At 37.4% G+C, this 26,347-nt stretch overlaps 1 protein-coding gene across 11 annotated transcripts in view; it reads left to right on the forward strand.

Annotated features, from left to right (window-relative positions):
• Positions 1-26,347, forward strand: part of ULK4 (unc-51 like kinase 4) — a 255,213-nt gene that overhangs the window by 136,194 nt on the left and 92,672 nt on the right. For all 11 annotated transcript variants that reach the window (XR_008464756.1, XM_054190816.1, XM_054190817.1 and 8 more), the window contains one exon: positions 20,489-20,594. Coding sequence is in view for 10 of the 11 variants with exons in the window: in XM_054190816.1 (XP_054046791.1) it covers positions 20,489-20,594 (106 nt within the window). In the remaining variant the exon portion in view is untranslated. The remainder of the gene's footprint in view (positions 1-20,488; positions 20,595-26,347) is intronic.

Consider the following 26,347-nt stretch of genomic DNA (forward strand, 5'->3'; position numbering starts at 1 on the left):
AGACTGCCATAACACTTGGATAGGCACATAAATGGTGCTCATGTTCCTCTCAGTTTTTCTGCAAACACCAAGTGTTTGAAGATCTTATAAAGTTCACCATGCAGAGTTTCTGGCTCAAGTTTTTTCCTCCCTCATCAATAGTTTTGGGTTGGGGTGTTGGTTTTTTTTTTTCATAGTCATAAAGCTGCTTAACATTCGCGTATTCTTTCATCGCACTTGATTTGAGCCTTTTTTGATAGAAGTTTTGTATATAACCTTCAGGATCTTGTGAGTATCTGTGTAATTAAAATCCTCACAAGTTTTTTTGACACCTAATATTACTCACTTTCAGTTTAATTTGCACTCCTTTTCCAAGCAACCATGAAATCTATACATGTTTTGAAGTATTGCACAATGTGTCTACTTACAACAGTCCTGACTCCACATACGCAAGCGATGCAAGATGTGTTGCCGTTATCACTCAGGAATGACATATGACGGTTAGATAAAAACACAGTCTAATAAAAACATCTGCTTAATCCTTAGTCCTGGTCAGAATAGCAAACTGAATGTTATAGATTGTAAGAGGAAGTATTACAACGGTAAGCAGAAAAACATTGTGCCACATTAATCCAGGTGTGGATTTTGGGTTTCCCATCTCAAAAAGGTTATAGTAGAACTGCAAAAAGTGCAAAGAAAAGAGACGCAGATGATCAAAGGTCTGGAATGGCCACTGTAGAAGAGATTATTCTTCTGTATGCTTTAATCTGGAAGGCGATGATTGAGGGGGAAGTATGATAGTGTACAGTCATGAGTGGCCTCCTACAAGGTGAATAGGGAACAGTATTGCTGTTCACTGTATCTTCTAATATAAGAACTGTATTATAAGAACTACAGAAAAATTGCAGTTGGGATCTTAAAAACTGACAAAAAGGGGATGCTACTTCCTGTAGGGTTAAATTCAGCTGTGCCATAGGGTCCTGGGTTTACTTGAATTAAAAAAAGAAACTGGAGAAGTTAGTGGAAGAAAAATCCATTAAGAGCTATGATGCTCAAAAGATCTGCTTCTGGCTAAAAGTCCTTGGGCTGTGAATTCCTTGAGGCTGGGGAAAGTGTTCTGTATACCTGACTTGTACTTGTAGGGCTGCTTCTGTTGCTGAGTGTTTTAGATAGGTTGTTGGAGTAGGTAGACTTTTAGATTGAACTGAGTCAGGTTCTGCTTTATATACTGAAAATGCATGTATTGGAACCTTTCTGTATTGTAAGTTTTTAGTTATTAGCTGTAGAAGTTTGTCTTACCACTCCTACTTGTGTGTGACAAAACCAGCTTATTTTTTATCACTTAAACATATTGACTTGTTTCCTGAAGCAACAGTTATTCCTTTGAGGAATTAGCAGGTTAAAAGTACACGGTATTAGTTTTGAGTTACAAGGTTAACTTTCAGCCTGAGCTGTTTATTTGGTTGGATGCAAATACATTGGTATTAACGAGTACATGAGTTAAAAATAAACAGTAACTTTGAGAATTCAGAAACAAATTTGGGCATAAAATTCTTATTTAAGCTCTTATTTTTAAGTTGTATGAATTACAAAATTTATAGTGTTTAATATCAACCTCTGTTTCAGGCCTTTAACTCCAGCAGAGTTTACTTGTGTGAGTGTAGGTGCCTGTATCTCTAATTGTACCTGACTTAAGAAATGTTTTGGAAATTTCATCTTGATTAAGGAAGGAAATAATAATAATTAAAAAGATAATCCATTCCTACTTTGAAGTTGCATCCTGCCTCATCTCAGCGTGGGTTATTCAGTTGGAATATCCTGAATTTTTAATATAATTTCCGAACATAAGTTTTATCATAGTATTTCTAATTAATATTTACATTGTCTTGTTTATATGTTAAGAAATATGTATCCTTAAGCAGATAGCATATGCAAAAAAGTATTTTTCACTTACTCAAAAATGCTTTTTTTAGAATACCAAAAGTAATTTGGTTCTATAATTTGGTGTCATGAGTGCGTTGGCTTTTTTGTTGTTGAGGTTGGGTTTTTTTGCCTTTTTTTGCCCCCTTTTTTTTTTTTTTTTTAATGTGTGTTTGTGTTTTACTACAGAGAAACTTGCTGGGAACTGTAGCCACAAAATAAAATGTGTGCTCTTAGGAGTTTTAATGGTAAAAATTATGTCTGTTTTTTTTTTTTTTTTACTCACTTTCAGTTCAAGGAGAATTATTGGCAGATTATAAGACTTTTAAGTCTCTTTACGCTTTTAGTTGAATAATTAGTATCTATGATAAAACAACGAGGTTAATGGTGCTAGTAAAATAATGTCATGGCTTGAGGTATTTATTAATTTATTATGCTAAAATAATTCTGAAGGCTGGTATGTTTCAAATAGTGTGTAATTCACAAATAAGTAAAATAATATTTTCTAGTTAGAGATTTCATTTATAAAAGGCCAAATATTTATCTAAATTTTTATCTAAATTACAATTGGAGATTGACTATTTCTGTGTCTAAATATATAGCTGTCTTGCCATGTACTGAAGTCGTTGCAGTTATGTCTAAATGCCTAATCTACTTTCCATGTTAATTCATGTTTTTTTATTTTAATGGGAATTTGATTCATCTGAGGGCTTTTGTTTGCATGAAAAACGTTGGAAATTCTTATGTTTGAATAGACTTCTTTTTGAGGGTTTTGCATGCTTTCTTTGACTATTGTGGGTTACTTAGACTCCATATGAAATGTGATTTTTGTCATACCTTATTTTCTTCAGGTCTTTTTTTTTTTGAAGTATGGTGGTAATCGTGTTAATTTTTGTACAGGCAACTAGAAGGAACATAAAAAAGGCTGGACCAGGTCAGATCGAGTCTTGACTAGTCGTGTTTTTATATCTCACGGTGGCCACAAGTGGATGTCTAGAAAAAAATGATCAGAAAGAGTAAGCCTATCTGACGTATCCACCAAGTACTGTTTCTACATCCAATCACTTTCAACTCAGGACCTTTCTGAGCTGGCTCTAGTAACTATGTGTTTAGTATTTGCAATGAACATCTTTTCCATGGCCTTTTCCAACCCCACCTTGTAGGCCCATATAAACTGCTTGAGTTCCCAACACCATGGCAAGGCGCTGAACAGCCTGGTTTTGCATAGAGTGAAGAAACAGCTTCTTTAGTCTGTTTTGAACATGGCTCCTGTCAGTTTAATTGATTATTTCTTGTTTCTGTATTCAAGAAACCAGCAAACAATGACACCTTATGACACCCTTGATTTTTCTAATTTCAGTATTCCCCCTCAGTTTGCTAAAACAGTTTACTGGGCTGCAAAGCCATTGTTATTTAGGTATTTTAAAATGGAAGCTGTTCCACAATTCTGATCATTCCTGCTGCTTTCTCAGAATATTTTCCATTTTCATATATAATTTTACATTTCACTTTGGTTTTTTGACTGCCATCATTGAGCTGTCATTCGTCTGAAATTGTCTTTCCTAACCTGAGATTAATTAGTTCATATATGAAGTTAGGACTTTTTCCGCACCATGTGCATTACTTTATGTGCATTAAATTTCAGATGCAACTTCAGATACAATCTCTCTCCCTCCATTTACACCGGTTCCCTATCTATGAGCAAGTTTGAGCTCTCAATCTTTAACATAGAACATTTCCACAGGATTTGTATTACATTAAAGCTCTTTTCGCTCAGTCATTATAATTGGACAATTTTCACACTTATTAGAGAAAAAATATTTGGGAGGTGTTTGGGGATGGGTAAGGGGATAATTGGACTCCCTTTTAATTAGAAATTTAACTGGTATCATCATCTTCAGAAACTGCATTACTTCTGTCACACCCCTTTTGTCCAAATGTTCCTTAGCATTTGCTGCCTTTCACCTACATTTTAATTTAAATAATGCAGCAAAAGTAGTTAATCTTCTGGATTGGTAGCTGTTTCTGCTGTGAATAAAATTTAAACAAATTAAATTATTTTATCTTTCATCCTCCATCCTCCCCCACTTTTATCAGTAGCTGGTAAATCTCACTTCCCATTCTTTAGGCTTTTTTTCTCGTTCTCATAGTCATGCAGTGCCCACACCTTGGACACGTTTCATTTTATTTAGTTGTTCTTCTATAATCAGTTTGTAATTTTGTAGTATTCCTATATATATATATATATATATATATATATACACACACATATATAATTATATGTGTGTGTGTATATATATGAAAATGAACATACATATATGTGACATTATTCATGTTAGCAATGTCCATGTCTTTGTGACCTGATAAATGTTCTTCGTACCGGATCACGTGACATAAAAAAGAAATGTGCTTGTTCCAGGATTTACATGTCGGTTGATTTTGAGCAGGGGAAGAGGGAAGGGGGAGAGCGTCGGCTTTGGGAAGCTGATGGGGCTGCTCTTGCTTGTAGCTGCTGCTTGCCCCAGGACTGGCTGGAGTGCAACCCTGCAGCCTTCCCTTGCTCCCACCCCAGCTTGGCCAGTCACTGCATCACAGAGCAAGCCAAAGGGCACATGGAGACCTCATGAAAAGGAGAAGCAAATCCTGCAAATATGTGAAAGGGTGTGAGTGACAATTCTTCCGAATGTGAGACTTCACAAGTCTAGTACCAAATTATGTCCTTTCTGAGTTCGAAGTTAGGGGGCGGAATCCCGACCTTACCATAGTTTGTGTGAATTTTATGAAAAATTTTAAATGGGTCATAAAGAAACAAATCACTGTCAATGAAAATGTTCACCCAAAGTGATTAATTTCTATATTTAAATATTTATTTTTACTGCAGAAGCAATATTAAAGCAAAATCTCATTCCTCCCAAGGTTTGTATTTGTCAGGCTGATTAAGAGCAGTCTTCCAATTTACTTTTCCTGCAAATGCAAATGTCAAGGCAGAGAAAGCTTTTAAGGAAAAAATACATACTGAAGTAAAGCTGAGATGCATGCTTTTCAGAACAGGAGTTATTGATCTTGTGACCAGAATTTTACTGTGATATTATCTTTGTTCTGTCGAACAACTGAGGAATATCTCCTGACCTCATCTAAATAAATATTGGTGTAGGAATGTGGCTGTTGCTGACTGTACGTTTATTGACCAGCTGCATTCTGATGACTAAGGTAATAAGCTATTGTGTGGCTCACAATAGAGCTTGTAAAAGAATATTGAATGTCCGTGAACAGTCTCTGGCTGGCAGAGGTTCCACGTTACGCTTCTGAACTCTAATCATTTATCTAGAAATTTGTCTGGTTTGGCTTCAGTCATAATATAATACATTCCTTATGTTAATGTTTTCCTGAAGAGTTCGTATTGCGGGATGATAATTAGATTTTAAAATGTCAGTCTTCCACAAAGCAAAACAATTTAAATCTTAATATTCTGCTTTTGACTTTCTGTTTTTAACTGTAGTCATTTACTCATCGTCTTATATGTTAGTTTCTAGATACATTTTGTTTTATAAAATGGTTTTGTAGGCAAGCTTAAAAATTATTGCTTTGCCAAAATAGATTTATAGTCAAATATATGCAAAAAGATTAAGCCTACCATGATCCCATCTTAGTTAAGCCACTCTAACTTTCTAATTATAACAGTAGCGTCATCTCAAACTGTCAGCTGAAATTTTGATAGTCTGTTTCTCTTAGGTTTGTCTTTCAAATCCCCTGTTTGTGTTACATGTTTCAGTTTCTGTCCCTTGTTTGCTTTGAGCAAGTAGTTCTTTACTATTCACACGGGTAGAGGAAGCAAAATTGTGCTGTAGAACGGTTCTTTTTTTTTCCTTTACTTGACCCCTTTCAAACTCCTGCCTACCAAACATAGTAATAACCTGTTCAAACATCATGATACTATGTATGATCGCTGACAGTTCTCACTCTGCAGTTTAAGTGGTAGCCATAGATTGTTCTCCTATGGCAGATGCATAAGTGTGGTTTGGTGGGTGATGTTACTTTTAATTTCCCATTGCGATGTCATGTGATTTGATATGGTGTTTGGCAATAAATTAGATTGTGTACAAGTACAAAACAGATTTCTTTGAGTTGCTTTGCTCAAATGGGTAAAGTATGCACCAGAAAGGGTGCGTACAGGGGTCGATAGCTCCCTTCACTACTGCAGAGAGCCAAGGATTATTCTGTAAACAGTCCAATTCATTTGTTGCTGTATATTGTGAAGTTCCACATTTGCTTACCCTGTAACAAGTTCTGGAGCAGGATTTAAATTCCCTGCACGTAGCTATCTTTAGGGCTCACATCTGGATGGCACTGCAGGAGCATATTGCTGAAAGCAAACAGACTAGCAGTTTTGATGGTAACAATGGAGTCTGAGAAAACACTGGATGCCTGAATAAGATTCCATTAAAAAAGGGGGAGCGAGAGGGATGTCTAATGCAGTCCATTTAATGCAGAACTCTCCAGAGAGTGAAGTGGGGATTATGCCTGCTGCCCTTCTTATTAAAGACTAGTATAGAAGATGCTTGTTGGGCGAATGGTATCTCCATATCAGACGCTCTATTACTCATGAATACGTTTCTAATTATATCTTAATGATCTCAGCCACAAATAGGAAAACAAAAATCTTTGTCTCCCTGAGTGGTTACCTTAGTGGCTGCAGGATTGGCAAGGTTTAGATTATCCATCTCCTCTCACTAATCCCAGGGGACTTCATTGTGAGAAATGAGACTTGTTTATGATGGTGAATTAAATTGCTGTAAAAGGTTATTTCAACAGACAGTTGGGAAATCATAATAAAATAATTTAGTAAAAATGGGAGCTAGAGTATGCTTAATGAAACATGATTAGATTTAATTTTCTTGCTATTTCAATCATTAAAGGTACATTATCCTTTCTCAGACCTCATTTGGGCTCTTTGCCACGGACCTACTCTTAGTAACAGACCGAAACTTGCATGTTCCATTAGGATATGAAAATGGCTAATGATACCCTACTCTCTTCTCCCTGGCTTTTGTAAAATTTCTGTTACCAGCTTTTCAGATATATTTTAGCTGTTTTCCTCTTTCATCCTTTTATTCCCTTTCACATCTATTTACAGATTTTTCAGTGTGAATATCACTTCAGGGAGGATAGGTTGAATGAGAGGAAGTAAAATACCAATATAGTTACCTTACTAACTGTAAAATGACTTATTATGAGTAATTAAAAAATTAACTCCCTTAGTTATGGGTAGGACCCTGTGTTCTAACAAAATTAATATTTTAATCAGTTCATATAAAACATGTTTCTATGCTGTCTTAATCCAGTGGCCCAATTATTTGGGGTTTTTTGGTGGTGTTTTTTCTTTATTCTTTCCCTTTACAGTGCAGTGACACATTGTGTGACATTGTATATTGGCTAAAATTTCTGTCTGGCCTCTAGTGATAATAAGTGTAGTTCTCAGTGATATTTTATGCCTCTCAGCATTGGAATGCTAGTTTAATCTAAAAGTGTCCAGCTTCTTTTCAGGCTACGAGTTCATATGAGAATAAAACTACTCTTTGTTGGTAGACAACTTGGGCAGAGCAGCAGTATCTTGCTGATAGGAACTGGTCATGGCTCCATAGTTTTCAGGACTCGCGTGTGTTTTTTTGAGGGAGGAGTTATTTGGGTTATTTCAGTGTCTCATGAAATTATTCCAGTTTGAACGTAGGTTTTACTGAGAAAGGCTCCTTGTGTTCAGGGTGAAATATCTGCACAAAGTGGCATGGGAGGCAGAGGAGAAAGACAGACCTCGGGGTAGCCAGTAACCTATTAATCAGGAATGCCTTAGGGGAAGGGGCCAAGTGCAGATCCCAAGTTCAGAATCACCCAGAGGGTGACTTTTTATTTTATTTTTTTTAAGTCTTGAATGTTTGAGGGAATGGAAAATCTAGCTGTTTCGAAACAACATGGAGTCTCAAGTCATTCATTTTTCAGTGTTTTTAGAATAGTTTCATTTGAATTTTGTATGTCATAGTTAAAATAATTTATGAGAAAATGTGTTTGTATATTTATGTGTGTGTATATGTATATTTAATGTTTCCTGTTCCCCTTTTAAAGCCATAGACATAAATTCTCATATAATCATTAAGTATCTGTTTACTACTGAAATGAGCTACGTTTTGGGGGGGGAACAGTCACTCTTTTGTTGATTGTTGAAGGTTGAAGGCACTATGTTTCCAGTGCCTTCATAGCGTATCTTCTGTGTTTCCAGGAGGTAACTTCCTTAAGAGTCACAGAAAGCAGGAAGGTTTGAATTGAACCTGTACTCAGAAGAAAACACGGATTGATGACTGGAATATATGTCAGAAAACTATAATAAATCATTTGGAGATTACCCTGGAAAGATGTGCAAATTAAAAAAATAGCATTCAACATTGTTAATAATAGTAATAATAAAATGCAGAGTAACTTTCTCCGTCTTTGAGAAAGAAGTAGGTCTTGTTTAAAAGAGCTTCCTATTTTGCTGATGTTAGTCATTCTTGATTCTGTCTTTGATCCATCTGTTAATCTCCTAGAAAAATGGAATAAATTTCAGGTGAGATCATATGTAGCAGCAAGAGGTGTACTTTCTTTTAAGTTATGGCCTCTGATACTGCTTTGCAAATGCTTATGAGAAGCAGAATTGCTGTCCTTTCCTTGTATTCTTGTAGATCTGAATTAAGACCAGCTTTTAAATCCAAAGTTGTGTCCTTGACAGCGAGATTTTTCAGAAGTGATGCTTGGCTTGTGCCAGGCAAGCACATAAAGAGTGCCTGAGGGAGTACCAGTGGGGTACCAGCTGACCCTGTAGTGCTGAGTGTATCTGTACCGTGAATTTTTCTAACTGTCTACTGACTTGGCACTATTTAGGTTGCAGCCATGGGAGCAAGACTCAAGCCATTTCACAATTCATTGTGCTATACTTTTTTTATACACTTGGTGAAGTAATTGCTGTTTTCTCTCTTTTCTTCCTAGTTTAATATTCTGAGTGATAAGAACTGTTTATGCTTTATGTCTGTGCCCTTTATTTAATAACAGTTGCTATGTGAAAATGTGGATGTCACTCAAATGACTAAATCATAGAATGGTTTGGGTCGGACGGGACCTTAAAGATCATCTAGTTCCAACCTCCCTGCCACGGGCAGGGACATCTTTCACCAGATGAGGTTGCTCAAAGCCCCATCCAGCCTGGCCTTGAACACTTCCAGGGATGGGGCATCCATAAATTCCTTGGGCAACCTGTTCCAGTGCCTCACCACCCTCAGACTAAATAATTTCTTCCTTATATGTAATCTAAATCTATTGTCTTTTAGTTACAATCTTAAATTCAAAAGAACAGTAATCTATTAGGACATACAAATTTATATTATTATAAACCTCATATTGCAAGTATGTCTTCAATTCTTATTATTATTTCCATTCTTGTTAGCTGTCATTTCTTTCTCCGTTTTAATTCCTTCTCATCAGTTCTGGTTCTGCTTTGTAGGCTAGCATCACTGGCAGACCACTGCCAGATAAGGAAACAGTTGTCTTCCAATATCAGTGAATTCCAGTGGCTGGAGGTTATAATTCCTGTGACTGATGTTGCATTCATGCTGTCAGTATTTTAGAGAGCTAAAATGGGGCTGTCACTTTGTAAGTATTTTGCTGAAATACATACCTGAAATATGATCTACTAAGGTGAACTTCATCATGTTCACTTTTTCTAGGGTCACAGGTAGAGACAAAGTATTAAATGCAAAACAGGAAGAAAACAAATAAAGGAATAAATAAAGATCACAATGAAAAGAAAAAATCTTGTTTCTGTCTCAGACCAACATAACCAAGATATGTACGCCGTCTTTGGTTCTGACACCACAGGCAGAACTAATTTAAAAGCAAACTCTGTGGAGTCTGGAAACTGCAACAACATCCTAGAACAATTTAAGCAAGGAGAAGGTACTGTCATTTAACCTTGAAGTTCTGTCTTTTTAGTCTCTAGATTTATTTGTTCTTTTCAATTTTTCATCCTAACGACATGCCATTCCTTCTGGTAAACAGTAATAAAGCAAAACCATGTTAACCTTGCACAGAATTTGATTAAACAATAGGGTTGGTAGCTTGTTTGTTAGACACCAAGGTAGGCTGCTGCTGAGTGATCAGATCTTTGTGGGAGATTTTTAGATAACAATAAGCTTCCTTCCTGTTGTGTCTACAAGAGAAAGCATGATTCTGGTATTTACATGGAATAAGAAACTGTACATTTTTTTTTTATTTGTTCCAATTCAGTAGTCATCTGGCTATGAATCTAAACTCCTTCTTCCAAATATGCCCAAATGTGGGTCTTAGCACCAGACACGTTTCTCTGAGAGAAGTGAGATTTTTGGTGGCTATGACCACTACATTTTTTAGGCCTGGATTTCAAAAATACTCATTTTTATAAACTGACATTAAGAGAGGTAGCAAATACTTCAAGTCTTATTTAGCTTAAATATGTGTATAAAATCCACTTATACTCAGAAGAGTTTTAATTGCTGTGGCACATGCACAGTTAGGATAAGTAAGAATTGCAATCTTGTTTTCAAATTCTGAATCTTTGCCCCATTGTCATAGCTCAATTCTGTTCAGACCATTGATTTTCACTTTTAGCCCAGCTCTTTTTATTCTTGGACTTCATATACACAGCTTGGCATAAGAAGAAAGCACATTCATCCTTGAGTTCTTGAATGGGTGCCAAGATAACAGTGTGATACATGGGGTATGAAAGTGTGTTTGTGTAATATTACATATTGTTTATCAGGGAACATTAACTTGAGGTAGAGTTGAGAGTAGAGATTATAGACCACTGATTTATAGAAGAAGGAACTTTACAGAGATAGTTTACCCATAAAATGTAGTCCTATATTTCACAGAGATATTGTAATATACCTAAAATATTTTTCATTTCCTGGATTTGTCATTATTTAATTTGATTACGATAAAGGTTTACTAATGTTCATGATCCTTAATTAACTTATTAAAAAAACCCAAATCCAACTAACCAAACACGTACATGAGTCTACCATCCATTATACTTTTTTTTCAGTGTTCAGTTGTCTGGAAACAATAGTGCTAAAAAGGAGGAGATACCCAATTCTGTAACCTTCTGCAATGTCAGAAGGAAAGGAGGAGGCTGGTGATTTGAAAGGGAGTTGTTATAATTCAAGCGTTGGGCCAATCATGGCTTGTCTTGTCTTGACCATGAATATTAAGCAAAGAAAAATCATGCCAAATAAAGTCTTCCTGTAATCTTTCTTTAGAGTATATATGAATTTCACTCTTAAGCAAACAACTTTAGTGTTGAGAGTTAATGTTTATTGAGTATAACACCACAAAACCCCACTGTGATGATGAGTAGAGTTATTTAACAATTTTTTATTTACGTTTAATAAACACAGTGTTTTGCTAGATAGAGTTTTCACTTATAGCAATCAGTTTATAATTTCTCTTGCCTTGTTTGCCTAGTGTCATACTAGGAATGGGTAGTTTGCTTAGAGCATAATTGCTTGTCTGTCGAAGCCCAGGACAGGAACGTGAGAGAGAGGTGCGCTCTCTCATGGGATAATAGTGCTGGCTGTATCACTCTGCTGCACTTCTGCCAGTTTCTTCATTGATGAATATTGTTAGCGCTCCCCTGTTTTCTGCCCTGTGGCTTGGTGCCTTGGTGTAAACTAACAGAAAATGTAGTTTGATGCTGTAGCAATAACTTGAGAGGGGAAGGCTGGGAGATGAGTTTACCAGGACATCCATACACAGTAGTATGTGTACTTTGAGCAGAATTAAGTGTCAATAGATGATACAGTCTGATTGTTGAGTATGTGTGTTTTCTAAATGCATTTCTCTTTGGGAAAATGCAAAACCTCTATGAACAGGTATCCAAGACTGAGATTAACAGGCTGCCTTAAAAAGAAATATTTTAAAAAGTGAGAATTTCCTAATGTTTTTCAGACGAGTAATTAATTACTTAGATAATCCCTAAAAAACTAATAGAAAATCGATGGTGTGACTGTGGTGGGTTGACCCTCGCTGGACACCAGGTGCCCACCAAAGCTGCTCTATCAGTCCCCTCCTCAACTGGACGGGGGCAGAGAAAATATAACGAAAGGCTCGTGGGTCTAGCAAAGGACAGGGAGAGATCATTCACCAATTACCATCATAGGCAAAACAGACTCTTAATCTTAAGACACCTTCCCTCCACCCCTCCCTTCTTCCTGGACTTCGCTCCAGATTTTCTCTACCTCCCCCTCCCCTGAATGGTGCAGGGGGATGGGGAACAGGGATTGCGCTCAGTTCAGCACACACTGTCTCTGCTGCTCCTTCCTCCTCAGGGGGAGGACTCCTCACTTTCTTCCTGTGCTCCACTGTGGGATCCCTACCACGGGATACAGTCCTCCACAAACTTCTCCAACATGAGTCTCCTTCCTGTGGGCTGCAGTTCTTCACAAACTGCTCCAGCGTGGGTCTCTTCTATGGGGTGCAGTCCTTAAGGAACAGACTGCTCCAGTTTGGGTTCCCCATGGGGCCACAGGTCTGGCCAGGAGCCTGCTCCAGTGCAGGCTTCCCATGGGGTCACAGCCTCCTTCAGATGCAGCCACCTGCTGCAGCATGGGGTCCTCCATGGGCTGCACTGGATATCTGCTCCACTATTACCCTCCATGGGCTGCAGGGTGACAGCCTGCCTCATCATGGTCTTCACCACTGGCTGCAGGGGAGTCTCTGCTCTGGCACCTGGAGCACCTCTTCCCCCTCCTTCTTCACTGACCTTGGTGTCTGCAGGGCTGCTTCTCTCACATATTCTCACTCCTCTCTCTGGCTGCAATTGCACGGGGTTTTTTTTCCTACCCTTCTTAAATATGTTATCCTAGAGCCCCTACCTCCGTTGCTGATGAGGCTCAGCCTCGGCCAGTGGCGGGTCTGCCTTGGAGCTGGCTGGCATTGGCTCTGTTGGACATGGCAGAAGTTTCTAGTATCTTCTCACAGAAGCCATCCCTGTAGCCCCCTGCTACCAAAACATTGCCATGCAAACCCGATACAATGACTTTATCTCCCCTCAGCCCAACTAAATGGGTAGGGAAAAAGCATCCTTTCCTTGTTGCATTTCACTGTTTCTTTGTCAGCTAACACCTTTTTCTCCAGCACCACTGAGTTTAGGTCTGTGAGGATGAAGAATGAAACATTCAATTTCAGAGTAAGAGGGACAAGGGGTATTTTTCCCATCTCCCTTTCTACTTCAGAAAAGTCTAGTGTTTCCTCACTTTTTTGCTTTTTTTGGGTTTTTTTTTATTTGTTAGGGAAAATGCTGGGAAAGGTATTTCAATCTGGATCTTGCACACCTCAGTAGGTAGTATAATCACTGAGTCAATCTCAATTTCTGCTTTAAACTACTAATTTAGCAGCTAGTTATCTATAGAGAAGGGAGAAGAGACAGAGACCCATTCTTTAACAGGTGATGATAAATTTGGGAATGCATGGTTAAGGAGACCAATGTTCAAATCCCTGCGCAGCCCATATTCCAGCAGAGACTTGAAACTAAATTTTCAGTATCCTAGGTGAGTGCCTCAACTTAGTACCCTATTCAATGTGTGTCTCTTTTATGATTTTGAGCAGAAACTCCATTCTGAGCCTTCAGACCTTTTCCAGTCAAAAATTTTAATATGATCCTTTGGATAAGTGTAATGAATCTATGTTCTTTCAATTAGAAACGTCACCAGCAAATTCCCCAAACTCATCTAAACTTCTTTCCTTGTAGTGGCAAAGTGTCTTTTACATCAAAGAAAAATCCATGTAGGGAAAAAAAAAAAAGATGTCAGTTGATTGGTATCTGTCATTCTGAAGTTGTTTAAGAACTAGCTTTTAATTAATGCTGAAAATGCAAGTCTGAGAAGTGAATATTTTGGTATGGAAATTTCTTGGTGTAGTGGTTGATTGCAGCTCCCAAGTGACTTTGCAGTTCAAATGCCTCACTCATACTCGAAACTCTCCAAGGCATCTGCAGATGTATGATACTAAATATGAAGTTACTGCTGTAGTGGTATCAATTACTTGTAGAGCTTCATTGCTTCAAAACATACCAGCATGAATGCTTACAGGGTGCCGGCATCTTCCTTGATATAAGGAAGTTTAATTCTCTGGAGTAAGATATGTACATAGCTTCTTTTCCACACTGTCTCTTCAGTCTTGAGTGATTTTTACTTTTAAGGGAGTTTCTGAACATTATTCACAATGAATACCTTTAATACTCAGGAGCTAATTGCTTGGGTACTTCTTTCTAGGTAATGGGGAAAATCACATTTTTATAGGAAATTGCTTCAGAGTGTCCTCCCTGTGAAGGAGCCTGACTCTACTTGAGTGAGGAGTCTTTTCAGGCTCCCTCTGTTGACAGTAAAGAAAATTTCCCTTGAGAATGAGTTCTTTCCCTGAGGTTTTCAGGAGCAAAAGGAGAAGCCTTGAGAGGTTTCATTGATGCCATAAATTTAGGTGCAATTCTGTAGGAAGAAGAAATGGCATTGCCTTTAGAGTTTTGCTGCTGAGTTGCTTTGTGTTTCATCTCTAACAGTGAATGTAAGATTGCATGGCTGGTTATTGTTTTGTGTGTCGTGCTGCAACAAAATCCATCATGTCTTTGTCCAAAAAATTAGGAAAAAAATGGTACATGAATTGCACTGAATTTGGACCCGTAGGTTCCTGTTGTTGGTTTGTTGGTTGTTTCCCCCCCCCACACCCCGATTATTCCTTGATTCACTGAAAATTGACTAACAGAAACTTTAATGCCAATAACTGTGTTTTTTTGGTCAGATAAATACAAAGCAAAAGCAAGGACAAAAAGCAATTCTTACTCAAGATTTAGGACTTTGGTAGTTTACACTATAAAAATTGTATGTTAATTTAAAAAGTATATCAATATCTTGGCATCTTTCTCTTTTCATCATGTATAAAGTAGCATTGGTGGCAAGCTTTCCATGGTTTCCCTCTTGATAACGTTGAAAATTGTCTACCTCTAATTTGGAACAGATTTAATTATTCTTTATGTAGTTTATAAATCTCATGGTTGCTGACACAGGACAGTTCTGTAATCCTTAACTTGCTACTTAAACTTTCCTTCTTGGGTTAGTGTGGTTTATTCAACTTCCACAAGTTTGAAACATGAAGTAGTCCTCTTAAAGGAGGAAAAGTAATTAAGCTATTAATAGGTGGTGTTAAAAATTGTTCTTGTTCACACGTCCATTCTTTGAAGTTATATTGTTACAGGATTTGGGAATAAAATGAGAAGAGAAAGGACACCGGCCTTTCAGTTCTTAATGTTTGTTGTACAAAATAAGTACTTGTATGATTTTGGCAGAAGCTGATTTTCTCAAAGTAACAAATTTCATCTTTTCGTTCTATAGAGACAATGTTCTTTAGGGCTCTGTTTGTTGCAAATGTCACCTTTCCTCCTTATGCCTCGTGAGCCTTGTGGGATTCTGACCATTAACACAGATAAAAGTGCATGCTTGTCTCCAAGGTGACGTGGAGAAATGAAAAGGATGTAACAAATGGGTTCCAGAATAAAAAGAAAGATTGATAGATCTCTGAAAATCTGAACGTAGGTATGGCAAGAGGATGCACTTGTAAACTGATATACTTCTCAAAAATGGATTCACTTCTCAAAAAGTATCTTGTGAAGTTTTGCATCGCCTGCTGCAGTGGGTAGGAGAACAAAATCTAAGACTAACGCTGTTGCTTTCTGTTGGTTGGTGCTTGACATCCTAGGTTCTTATTAATAGTATCCTTTCTCCTTTGTCAGTCCTTCAAAATTACTGCTGTTTCCCTGTCCTCGACTGACTTTTCCCAAGTACTTGGTGATTACTAAGAATGCATATTTTCTTTTTTTTCTTTTCTTCCCAACACTGCAACAGAAATTTCCGTGAAAGCTGCAAGACTTCTGATCTTCATGTGTGAAATGAATATATCACTGTTGTGATACATCTGAAAAGCACAATTATTCCAGAAATTGGTTGCCAGATTAGTAGTTCCTCCTTATTGTATGACCCTGCCTAGAGGAAAATATTTGGAAACATTCACTGTGTTAGAACTGTGCTTTTGAAAAAAGCCTGATTTTTTTGAAAAGCAGAGTAGCAAGAGGCATGACTGTGTTTACTTCTGACTTAAATCATCAATAAGAATAGTATTACCTTAATGTTAGAGATTCCTATTTATGAGCTTTCAGTTCATCCATAACTGGTCTTATGTATCAAAAGCCACAAAATGTTAAAGACCAGATTAGCCAACTATGTAAGTAGCTGGATTAAATTTGTTTCTCAGTGGGCTTCCTCTTGTGATTGAAGAACAGTGCATACGTTGTTGTGCGTGTCCCTTGCAGGCTGCATGTTAATAATACTGTTTCATACAGAAGGGTTCTACTGCTGTCTCCAGAAAAGTTTCTGATCCTCTATTTCATATACACAAAGTAATACAGTATATCAAAATAAACTAGGTTGAATGCAATATTAAACTGTGCACTTGTTAGAGGTCCTTCTTAGCATCAATGCTTTGGTTTATTTTATCTCAACTACACCGTGCCAAGGAATCAGCATGTGAAAATGGCATCCTGTAGTAAATATAATTTGGATATGGTTCACGTCTGTGACTTTCTTCTTTCAATGGATTTAGTGTATGAAAAATCAAGCCTCCATCTAGTTATGTCCTCTTATTTACCTAACTTGCATTCATAGGTCATATGTAAGCTTCAGAAGGAGAGCCCCTTTATAGTGAAAGTTTAATCACTGTGATTATATTGAATGATATTATATACTGTGGTATATAGTGCTTCTTAGATTTAATTACAGTATATCTGTAAACATAGCATTTAGTGCATTTTCTTCTTATCACAATTGCTATCTCTTTTGTTATCTAAAATGTAATTAAAATACTGTAGTTCGCCTATGCTGCTCTAAGTTCTAATCCACTTAAAGGAAGAGAAATGGCAGCTTTAGCCATGGTTCTCTTGCCAAGATTCTACTCCTACTTTGCTAATTCACAGCCTCTTACCTAACTGGCTTTAAAAAAATACTTCAACTGATTTCTTTTGTTAACGTACGACCCTTCAAAATTAGAATGAAAAGTTTAATGGCCTAAATACAGTGCAGTACTATTTGAAAAGACTGATTTATCTTCTGTGGTTCCTTTTTTTTTTTTTTATACTAGTATTTCCTTGTTATGCCCTTGGTATTTCGTAGCTGTCCTTTTTAAGCACTGAAGCAATTAGTTTTGAGAAGGCTGATTCTTCAGGGTCCAGTGCTTTCCTGCCTTTCATTTGCCGAAGCTGTACATTTTAATGAAGTTGTTTCATCTGTGTTGCCAAACAGTAGAATTTTGCTGCTTCAATTCTAATTATCTCTGTTGGCAAATGCTATGTTTTATTAAAGCTGTCAAGTGCGCTGTTCATTAAATGTCCACAGTCTGTGGTGCTGTGCACACAAATTAGATCAGCTTTGCTCCTTGATAGATTATGAAGAAGTTAAATGTTTCTATATAAACCTCTAAAACCGAGTCTAAAAGCAATCAGTGATGACTTATCTAAGTAAAGCATACCTGTAGCTTCTTGAAATCTAGTATCTTGTCAAAAATCATCTATGGTACATGCGTTAAAACTCTAGTAGTACAGCTGAGTATACAGTTTGTAAGATTATTTCATTCATTAAGAGACCATTTTCCTTCCTCAAGATATCTACATTGCATCTTGAATTCTAATTTATATGTGTTTAGGGCAAGATAAGCTTTGTTACATATGCTTTGATATAAGTAAAAGCATCGGTGCCTAGTCTTCAGTAGAGGGTTGCATAGAGTAATTGATCTCCATTGAAAGCAAAGATGGCTTCATTTTAATGTTGCTAACCTGGTGAATGCAAGAGATTGCTATCGTAAGCAACTACCAGCTTCTCCTTTAATTGTTTATCTCAAAAGGGAATTTTACTAGAGGATGTTTACTTCAAATATATGGGGCAGTAATAGAAATATTGTACTTGCAAAGAAAATATTTGAGTCAGCTCTCGTTTTGGCACTTGCAGAATTTTTTTGCTTTTATTGATTTTATATTTTCAATGTATGTATCATTACCTTCAGTAACACAAATAGGCATTCTTACTATTTAATGTGTTGTTTTCTAAATGTTCTTTAGGAGAATTAATAAGATATTATGATGATAGACTACCAGACAAACACATTGTTGATCTTTTGAAAAAATATTTTTTGTACCCTTCACTTATCTGTAGGAAATAACTTCAAATTTATTTTTAGTACCATGGCTATATGGTATCTTTTTTCTGTATTGGTTACCTTATCTTTTGAAGAATGTAGTGTTTATACTTTCCAACATTGCTTTTAAATTTATCAGGCTGTATTTTAAACTTTCAGAGGAACAGATATTTAGTGTAGTCTTTATGGAAATCATAAGTGACATCTCAAAGTGCTATGTAAAGTAAATAGAACTTTGGGGCTCTTGGATATATATTTTTTTAGGTCTTGGTAAGAAAATACAGTACTTCAAAGGCTGTGAACCACTCTTCCTTGTCTTTTCTCCTTATGATCCAGTTTAAAGTGCTCTAGTATGAATGGAAAATTCAAACAGCCTGAAGTTGAATAGGAGGCTGTGTATGTTTATATATTTCTTTATCTTATTATGCCTTATATGTATTATGCCTTATCATGTATATTTCATGGTATTTACAGGAAATAATAGCATTTTATTTTTAGCTTTTGAGTGCAGAAACAGAAATTAGTGTTCTTAAAGCAACCATGTGAGCTCTCTGCTTGTCAAAACCTTTCCTTTGGTAGTTAAATGTTTAAAGGTAAACATTTGTTCTTCACATAGCGTGACCATTTATACCACATAATAGAGAACTTTCCAAAGTGGCATTGAAGATGCATTTTACAGTATCCTGAATTTTATCAAACTAGTCAAGAAATAAAAATCAGAGTGTCTCACTTGATAATTTCTTGCAACCAGTTATATGATGTTTCTAGGCAGGGTTTCAAATAATGTGGTTTATCCTAAATGCTGTGCTGATGACTTAGTCCTGGCCCAACCCAAAAAGTGGCTTATAAACGAGAGATGTCACTCTGAATGCCATTCATCGGTTGACTTGAAGTGAATTCTTAGAAGAATAGTAAAATATGTTCTTTGCGATTACTGCTGGCTAACAGTCAAGCAGCCTAATTCTGCACCAGCTATGGTATTTTGATAGTAATATTATCTCAAAGAAGGATAGATTGCTCCTGTTGTTTTCAAGCATACATCTGAGACAGAAGGTCATAAATACCTGAGAAAAGAGATGTAGAAAATAAACTGTTCTTGATCACCGGTGCTCATCTCCTAAAAGATCTTTCAGGGAGAGTGATTCTTTGACTGTATTCAAGGGCTGAAGTAATTTTTGTCATCTGAAATACTTAACCCAACTTCAGACCAATAACTCTTGTCTTGTTCAACTTAAAATTTAACTTTTTTCAAAGGCCTACTGTCAGAGAGAAGATGGATCAGAATAGATGGCATATCCTGTGGCAGTGAAGTAGTTGAGTGATATCAGCATATTGAGAGATTTGATGGGAAAGGGAAGTATGGAAGTCACCTAGGTGCATGTGAAAAGTCTACAATACGTGAAATATGACAGTTTTTTCTTAATGTTGTTATTTTCACTTTGGATATATGTTTTTATTTGTCTTTGAGTCCGAAAAATTGCACAAAATATCTCCTGAACCTTGTAGGGAGATTTGAAGTGTATTCAGGCTTGTGTTTATATCTAGACTCAGATTTGGAAAAGCTTCTTCTATTTTGGTTCCTTTGAAGTTACCCGAATTATTAGTCACCAGCGTGAATAAATAAATATTTTGATTTCACTGCCTTGCCCACCCTTTTCAGGTTGAGTGTACAAGTGTATTAACTACAACAGAGGAAAATATATTTGTTTATAAACGTTGACACCTTTCTCTTTATCAGTATAGTCTCACAAAATTGTGAAAAATCACTGAAGCAATCATCAAGCATAAGACAGACATCATAGGAGTGATGCAATTTGATACAGAAATAGGTCTTTAATGTGCACGTGAAATTAATTTTATACTTATGAAAGTATACAAACAAAACCAACAAATAGATTTTACGACTTACTGTGAGTTATCAAGCTGAAACTGAAAAGACTAAAATCAGTACCATTAGTAAAACAAATGCCATAAAAAGAGAAATGTTCCTGGTTCTGAAAATATAGAGATTAGCTTGATAACAGCTCTATGCCATTTCTAAAAGTCCTAATGTTTTAGACCTAACTAGGAACTCTTTAATTTCAAGAGCACATGGGAGAAGTTTAGCATTGTCTCCCTGAAACTGATATTTTCTACTAAGATATTTGGCTGGTTTTCCAGTATTTTAAATGTTGAACTTTAAGGGATTGAGAGGGTATTGCTTCTGTATTAGTACATTTTTGAAAGGGAATAGTCTTCTAACCTTGCAAAAGGAAAACTACATTACTTTTATTTGGGTTCTTTGTGTTTGTTTTTACAGGAACACCAAAACAGTATACTTGGGAATACAATGCAAACTGTAATCGCCTTACTGAATAACGTGGTTGCTAACAAAAGCACGAACATGATGTTACTCTTTGAAGAAGGTATGTCATTTTTATCTTTAGTTATTCTCCTTACTATAGATGTTTCCTAGTCTGTTATAATATCTGGCACTGTGTGAAACTGTAGACCTGTATGTAGTTAATGTTGTATAGTGGTTGTTAGGTAATCGCATTGTAACTGACTGGTACTCCTCATCACTTCGTCTACCTCTCTTACTGATTTGATTATAAATTTAACTTTTAGAAAGCTGTTCCTCCAAGAAAATGTGGTTACAAGAGAATTACTGACTGAAAGTTATGTTATGCCTGTGAAGAATGGCTTTGGAAAGGAGTGGGCTAGAGCTCTGACCGTAACAGTGCAGAGTGCAGGCAGAGGGAGCCTCTGCAAGTTCTTCCCTTCCTCTCTGCTGAAACCTGTGTACAATAAGTTGTACTATATTTCTGCACTTTTTCAAAAACTGTTCCAGTCCAGTGATGCAGACTAATGGGGTGGGGCCCAAACTGACTATGGAGCGTTAGTCTACAAACCGTTCCATGTCTTCATTTCGTTACGTTTTATTATCAAAGCTCCTTTTATTTAGAAATTGGTTCTGGTTTAAACAATGAAGAGAAAATTTCTGCTGTTGGAAATCTATATACATTTGAAAACTTGTTTAGAAATATGCATATTTATAGCATTACTTTTTTTTCTCCTTAATGAGTGAGTGACATCCAGCAGTACAGGCCTTAATGAGTAAATGGCATTCAGCAATACAGGTCTACACTGTTATTTGTACTATTTCTATAGAATAAATCAAAGACCTAGGCTACTGACATAGCAGTATATGGCGTACTCCAGAAGGAAAAGGAACAAATTTGCATGGAGACGCAGTGAAGAGATAGCTAAGTCTCTTGTGAAGCCAAGAGTTGAGCGAAAACCTTTTCAAAAAGTGTCTAGGAAAAGATCGGGTGAAATGTGAGGGGGAAACTTCATCAGAGTATAGCCTTTCTATAGTCATCATATCAGAGGAGGAACCAGATGAGACATAGTGTGATTAATGGTATAAACACTGATGGTGACGAGCAAATTTGAAGAATTGTTTTTGCCTTAGATATGCGATTTTTAAAAAAAATAATCAGAACACATGCCAGCCTAAAACTCCATCAAGATTAGTAGTAGTGGTCATGCCTTTATTTTCATAATTACCCTAGCAGTTAAAGCACTCAACCCAGGAAGTGGGAGAGCTGAATTCCTATTCCTTTTTATTCTGAAGGGATTGAATGGACAATGCCATAATTCAGGAGATGAACTGGAACTTGACATTGTAGTTGGTAACATGCTCCTCTTCAAAAAGATCCACTTTGAACTCAGAGGTGTGAGACTAGGGACAGAAGAAAAGAAAGAGGAGGAAAATATGACTGAATTGGAGAGGGATGGTTCATAGGATTCTGATTCTTTGGTTATTTCTCAGCAAACTGCCTATCACACTTGGAACTGCTTGGAGTTTCTTTGGGTTTAGATGTATGTGCTGCTTTTACTATCTTTGGGCACGTCTCCTCTGTGTCAGGCAAAATCCTAAACTAGCGCTGACCTGAGCTGCAACAGGATAACTTATTAAAACTGCACGATGATATGCGAAGAAGTTAGCTCAAGTCCCACAAGCACTGTAACCATGTAATTGGCATGCCTTACTCGAAGTAATAAGCTCTGCCTTTCTGCATGGCAAATTAGGTGCAAAACTATCTAACAACATGGCAACACTGCATTCATTCCCTAAATATCTCCACTTTATTGTCTCACAGAGCAAATTCCCACGTACTTTTTATGCTGCTGGTAGTACATCAGTGCTCTTTCACTTCTCATCTGCTCCAAAAATAAAATGCATCTCCTCCATCCTGCCAGTTTCCAAATTAAGGAAGTGGGATAGAAACATTATTAAAGTCTTTTATCTTTTCTTTGCGCTATGTCACAAATGACTCCAGTAATATTTTCAGACTATTAGTGATTGGATAACACTAACTTGGGCTCACTGAACTTCAGCATCCTGACTGGGAAAAACAGTGCAGCAGCCAAAAATAATTTATCTCAAGTTAAATGTACCCATCTTCTCTCATCCCTTTTCGCCATTGGCTAATCTTCAGAGTACTGAAAACCTGGATTTTGGCCAGTGCTTTATTGATTAAGGGTCTAATTGTCAAGTAAAGAACTTCTGAAATTTAGTTTGCAAGAACGTTATGAAGGTATTGATCTTTTGATTATAGACTGTAAGATTTTCTTCATATAATAAAGGGAGAAAAGGAGGATCTGGGGAACTACAGGCCTGTCAGGCTGACCTTGGTGCTGGGGAAGGTTACGGAGAAGATCACCTTGAGTGCCATTACCTGGCATGTACAGGACAACCAGGCGATCAGGCCCAATCAGCATGGGTTTATGAAAGGGAGGTCCTGCTTGATTAATCTAGAAGGCTATGATCTCCTTCTATGACAAGGTGACCTGCTTAGTGGATGAGGGAAAGACTGTGGATGTTGTCTAACTAGACTTTAGTAAAGCCTTTGACACCATTTCCCACAGCATTCGCCTGGAGAAACTGGTTGCTTATGGCTTGGACGGGAATACTCTTTGCTGTGTTAAAAATTGCCTGGATGTACAGGTCCAAAGAGTTGTGGTTGCATGGAGTTACATCCAGTTGGCAGCTGGTCACAAGTGGTGTTTCCCAGGGCTCAGTACTGGGGCCTGTTCTGTTTAATATCTTTATCAGTGATCTGATAAAGATCACTGATTGAGGTTGGGATTGAGTGCACCCTCAGTAAGTTTGCAGACGCCACCGAATTGAGTGGGAGTGTTGATCTGCTTGAGGGTAGGATGGCTCTATAGAGGGACCTGGACAGGCTGGATCAATGGGCTAAGGCCAATTGTATGAGGCTCAGCAAGGCCAAGTGCCGGGTCCTGCAGTTGGGTCATAACAGCTCCATGCAGCGCTACAGGCTTGGGGAAGAGTGGCTGGAAAGCTGCCTGATGGAAAAGGACCTGGGGGTGTTGTTTGACTGACGGCTGAATATGAGCCAGCAGTGTGCCCAGGTGGCCAAGAAGGCCAATAGCATCCTGGCCTGTTTCAGTAATAGTGTGGCCGGCAGGACTAGGGAAGTGATTGTCCCTCTGTACTCAGCACTGGTGAGGCCGCACCTCAAATATTGTGTTCGGTTTTGGGCCCCTCACTACAAGAAAGACATTGAGATTCTGGAGCATGTCCAAAGAAGAGCAACAAAGCTGGTTGAAGGGTCTAGAGCACAAGTCTTATGAGAAGTGGCTGACGGAACTGGGGTTGTTTAGCCTGGAGAGGAGAAAAGGAAGCTCAGGGGAGACCTTATCACTCTCTACAACTACCTGAAAGGAGGTTGTAGGGAGTTGGGAGTCGGTCTCTTCTCCCAGGTAACAGGTGATAAGACGAGAGGAAACAGCCTCAAGTTGTGCCAGGGGAGGTTTAGGATGGATATTAGGAAAAATTTCTTCACCAGAAGGGTTGTCAAGCATTGGAACAGGCTGGTTGAGTCACCATCCCTGGAGGTATTTCAAAGACCTGTAGATGTGGTGCTGAGGGGCATGGTTTAGTGGTGGTTCTGGCAGTGTTAGGTTAATGGTTGGACTAGATGATATTAAAGTTCTTTTCTGACCTAAACAACTCTAAGATTCTATAACAGGTTATTCCATACAAACTAAATGGCTTCTTATCCTTTTCATTACCAACAGTAACTGTATAGTGTTCGCTACAGGAAAATACCTTAAACTTCCTCTGCCACTATCTTTGATATTCAACTTGTCATTTTGGAATCATTTTTGTGTGATGGAGAAGAACATGATCTAGTAAAATGGAAACTAAGCACTCTTCTGCAGAGAAGCATCCTTGAGCCCAAATAGAAAAGTTGAACATATGGCAGCAGTGTGCCCTTGCAACAATAAAGGTAAAAGAGGGCTGTGGTAAGAAATAACTGGAAGGTTGAGGAAAGTGATTATTCTCCTCCATTCGGCACTCGTGAGATTTCATCTAGAATACAGTGTTCAGTTTTGAGCTCCAAACTATAAGAAAGACATTGACAGACAGGAGCAATTCCAGAGGAGGGCAATCAAGGTGTTTAGGAGGGTGAACCACATGGTGTGTGTATTTTCAGCCTTTGCCTGTACTATTGCATGAAGTTATTCCTTCCCAAGGGCAGAACTTTGTATTTGCCTTTGTTAAACTTTAAGAGGTTTCTGGTGGGCCGTTTTTTGAGCTTTTCAGCTTCTTGAGCTCTTTCTGAATGTTACCTCAGGCCTTCATTGCATCAACTGCTTGCCTCATTTCAATGTCATCTGCAAACTTGCTGAAGGTGCATCTTATTCCACCCTATTAACACTCTATGTCCATGCTGTTAATGAAGGCATTCAACATCCATGAGCTATTATGCTGTCTTAAATAAAAAAAGGCTGAAGACAAAGTATTATGGGTCATCAATTTCCTTAATTTCACCATTACAGTGTGATAATTAATTCATGGGTATATGGAGCTTTAGAAATTAAAACCCCTAAATACTTGCTAGATATTATAAGAAACTAAGGTAGGGTATCAGTCCTGTCAAGTTTTTTATGTTTCCAAGAGTCCAGACATTTGTAATTAAGATTTCTTTCCAATTATGTGCATGTCTGTCTTCAGCTGCCAAGAAGCAGTATTTTTGCAGACAGATCATTCAGAGACCCTCGTCACTGTTTCCTTTTGTGCCTGTGAGTCTTCAGAACTCTCTCCTGCTCAAAGCAGTTGTATTAGGTGATAGAGATTTTTTTTTTTTAATGGGTTGCAGTTTACACGTTGAACTTTCCCCTTTCTCAAGGAAATCTTGCATGATGGCACTTGCTTCATTACTACTTCTGTGATTTCATATTAATAGCAGTGTTACGGTTGTGCATTTCAGCAACTTGTGTTCAGGGTGGATTGCCTAACATTAATTTGTCTCTCCCCTGAACTGTGTGCTTTTGTGTGACAATACATCAGACATGTAATGATATCCACTTATAATGTTTAAAGGTGAAATGGAGAATAACATATGCAACTAAAGTTGCAGAGGGAATTTAAAATGGCCTGTACTTGTGTTATCAGCTGTTATACACTTGTTCTGTTAACATTAATGACAATTTTCATTTAATAATCAGAAGGGAATAATATGATTCAGTTTAATTACTGCACTAAGGAGACTGGGGTTAATATAGGGTCTCTTATGAATATTTAAGGTGAGATGCTAAAAAGCCAAGACAATAGTGGTCACTTTTAGCATGGTCTTCTAAGATTCTGAGATTTACTCGCTTTCCTTCTGTCTTGGCTTCTGTCTGTCACACTCTTTTTTTCCTCCCTCTCCCCATCTTTTGAAATCATTGGGCAATTTTAAGTTAATTTGAGAGAGTATAGAGGTCCAAATATATAAAGTATGTATTCACTCAATAATAATCAATATCTGAGGAACAGAGAGAGACCCAATTAGTGCCATAGCTTAGGGAAAGGGTAACAGCATGGGATTATCAGTTAAATGTTCCTGGCTAATGTACAGCAAACAGAGTAGTGCAATACATGACACACACAAAACATATATATGTACTTAGAAGTTTACAGAAAGAAAGGAATTTTAATACCTAAAATTTCACAAATCCAAAATTTTAAAAAACTTTGTTTGCAACCTATTATGTTGGACCATCCCTATGGAAATGAGGTTGTAAAAAACCAAAAGATGTCATTTTACCCTCAGGTAGGAACTAAAGAATGTAAATGTGAGAGGAGCATCATTCTTGAACA

This window comes from Rissa tridactyla, chromosome 2 (genome assembly GCF_028500815.1).
Source record: "Rissa tridactyla isolate bRisTri1 chromosome 2, bRisTri1.patW.cur.20221130, whole genome shotgun sequence".
Taxonomy (NCBI): domain Eukaryota; kingdom Metazoa; phylum Chordata; class Aves; order Charadriiformes; family Laridae; genus Rissa; species Rissa tridactyla.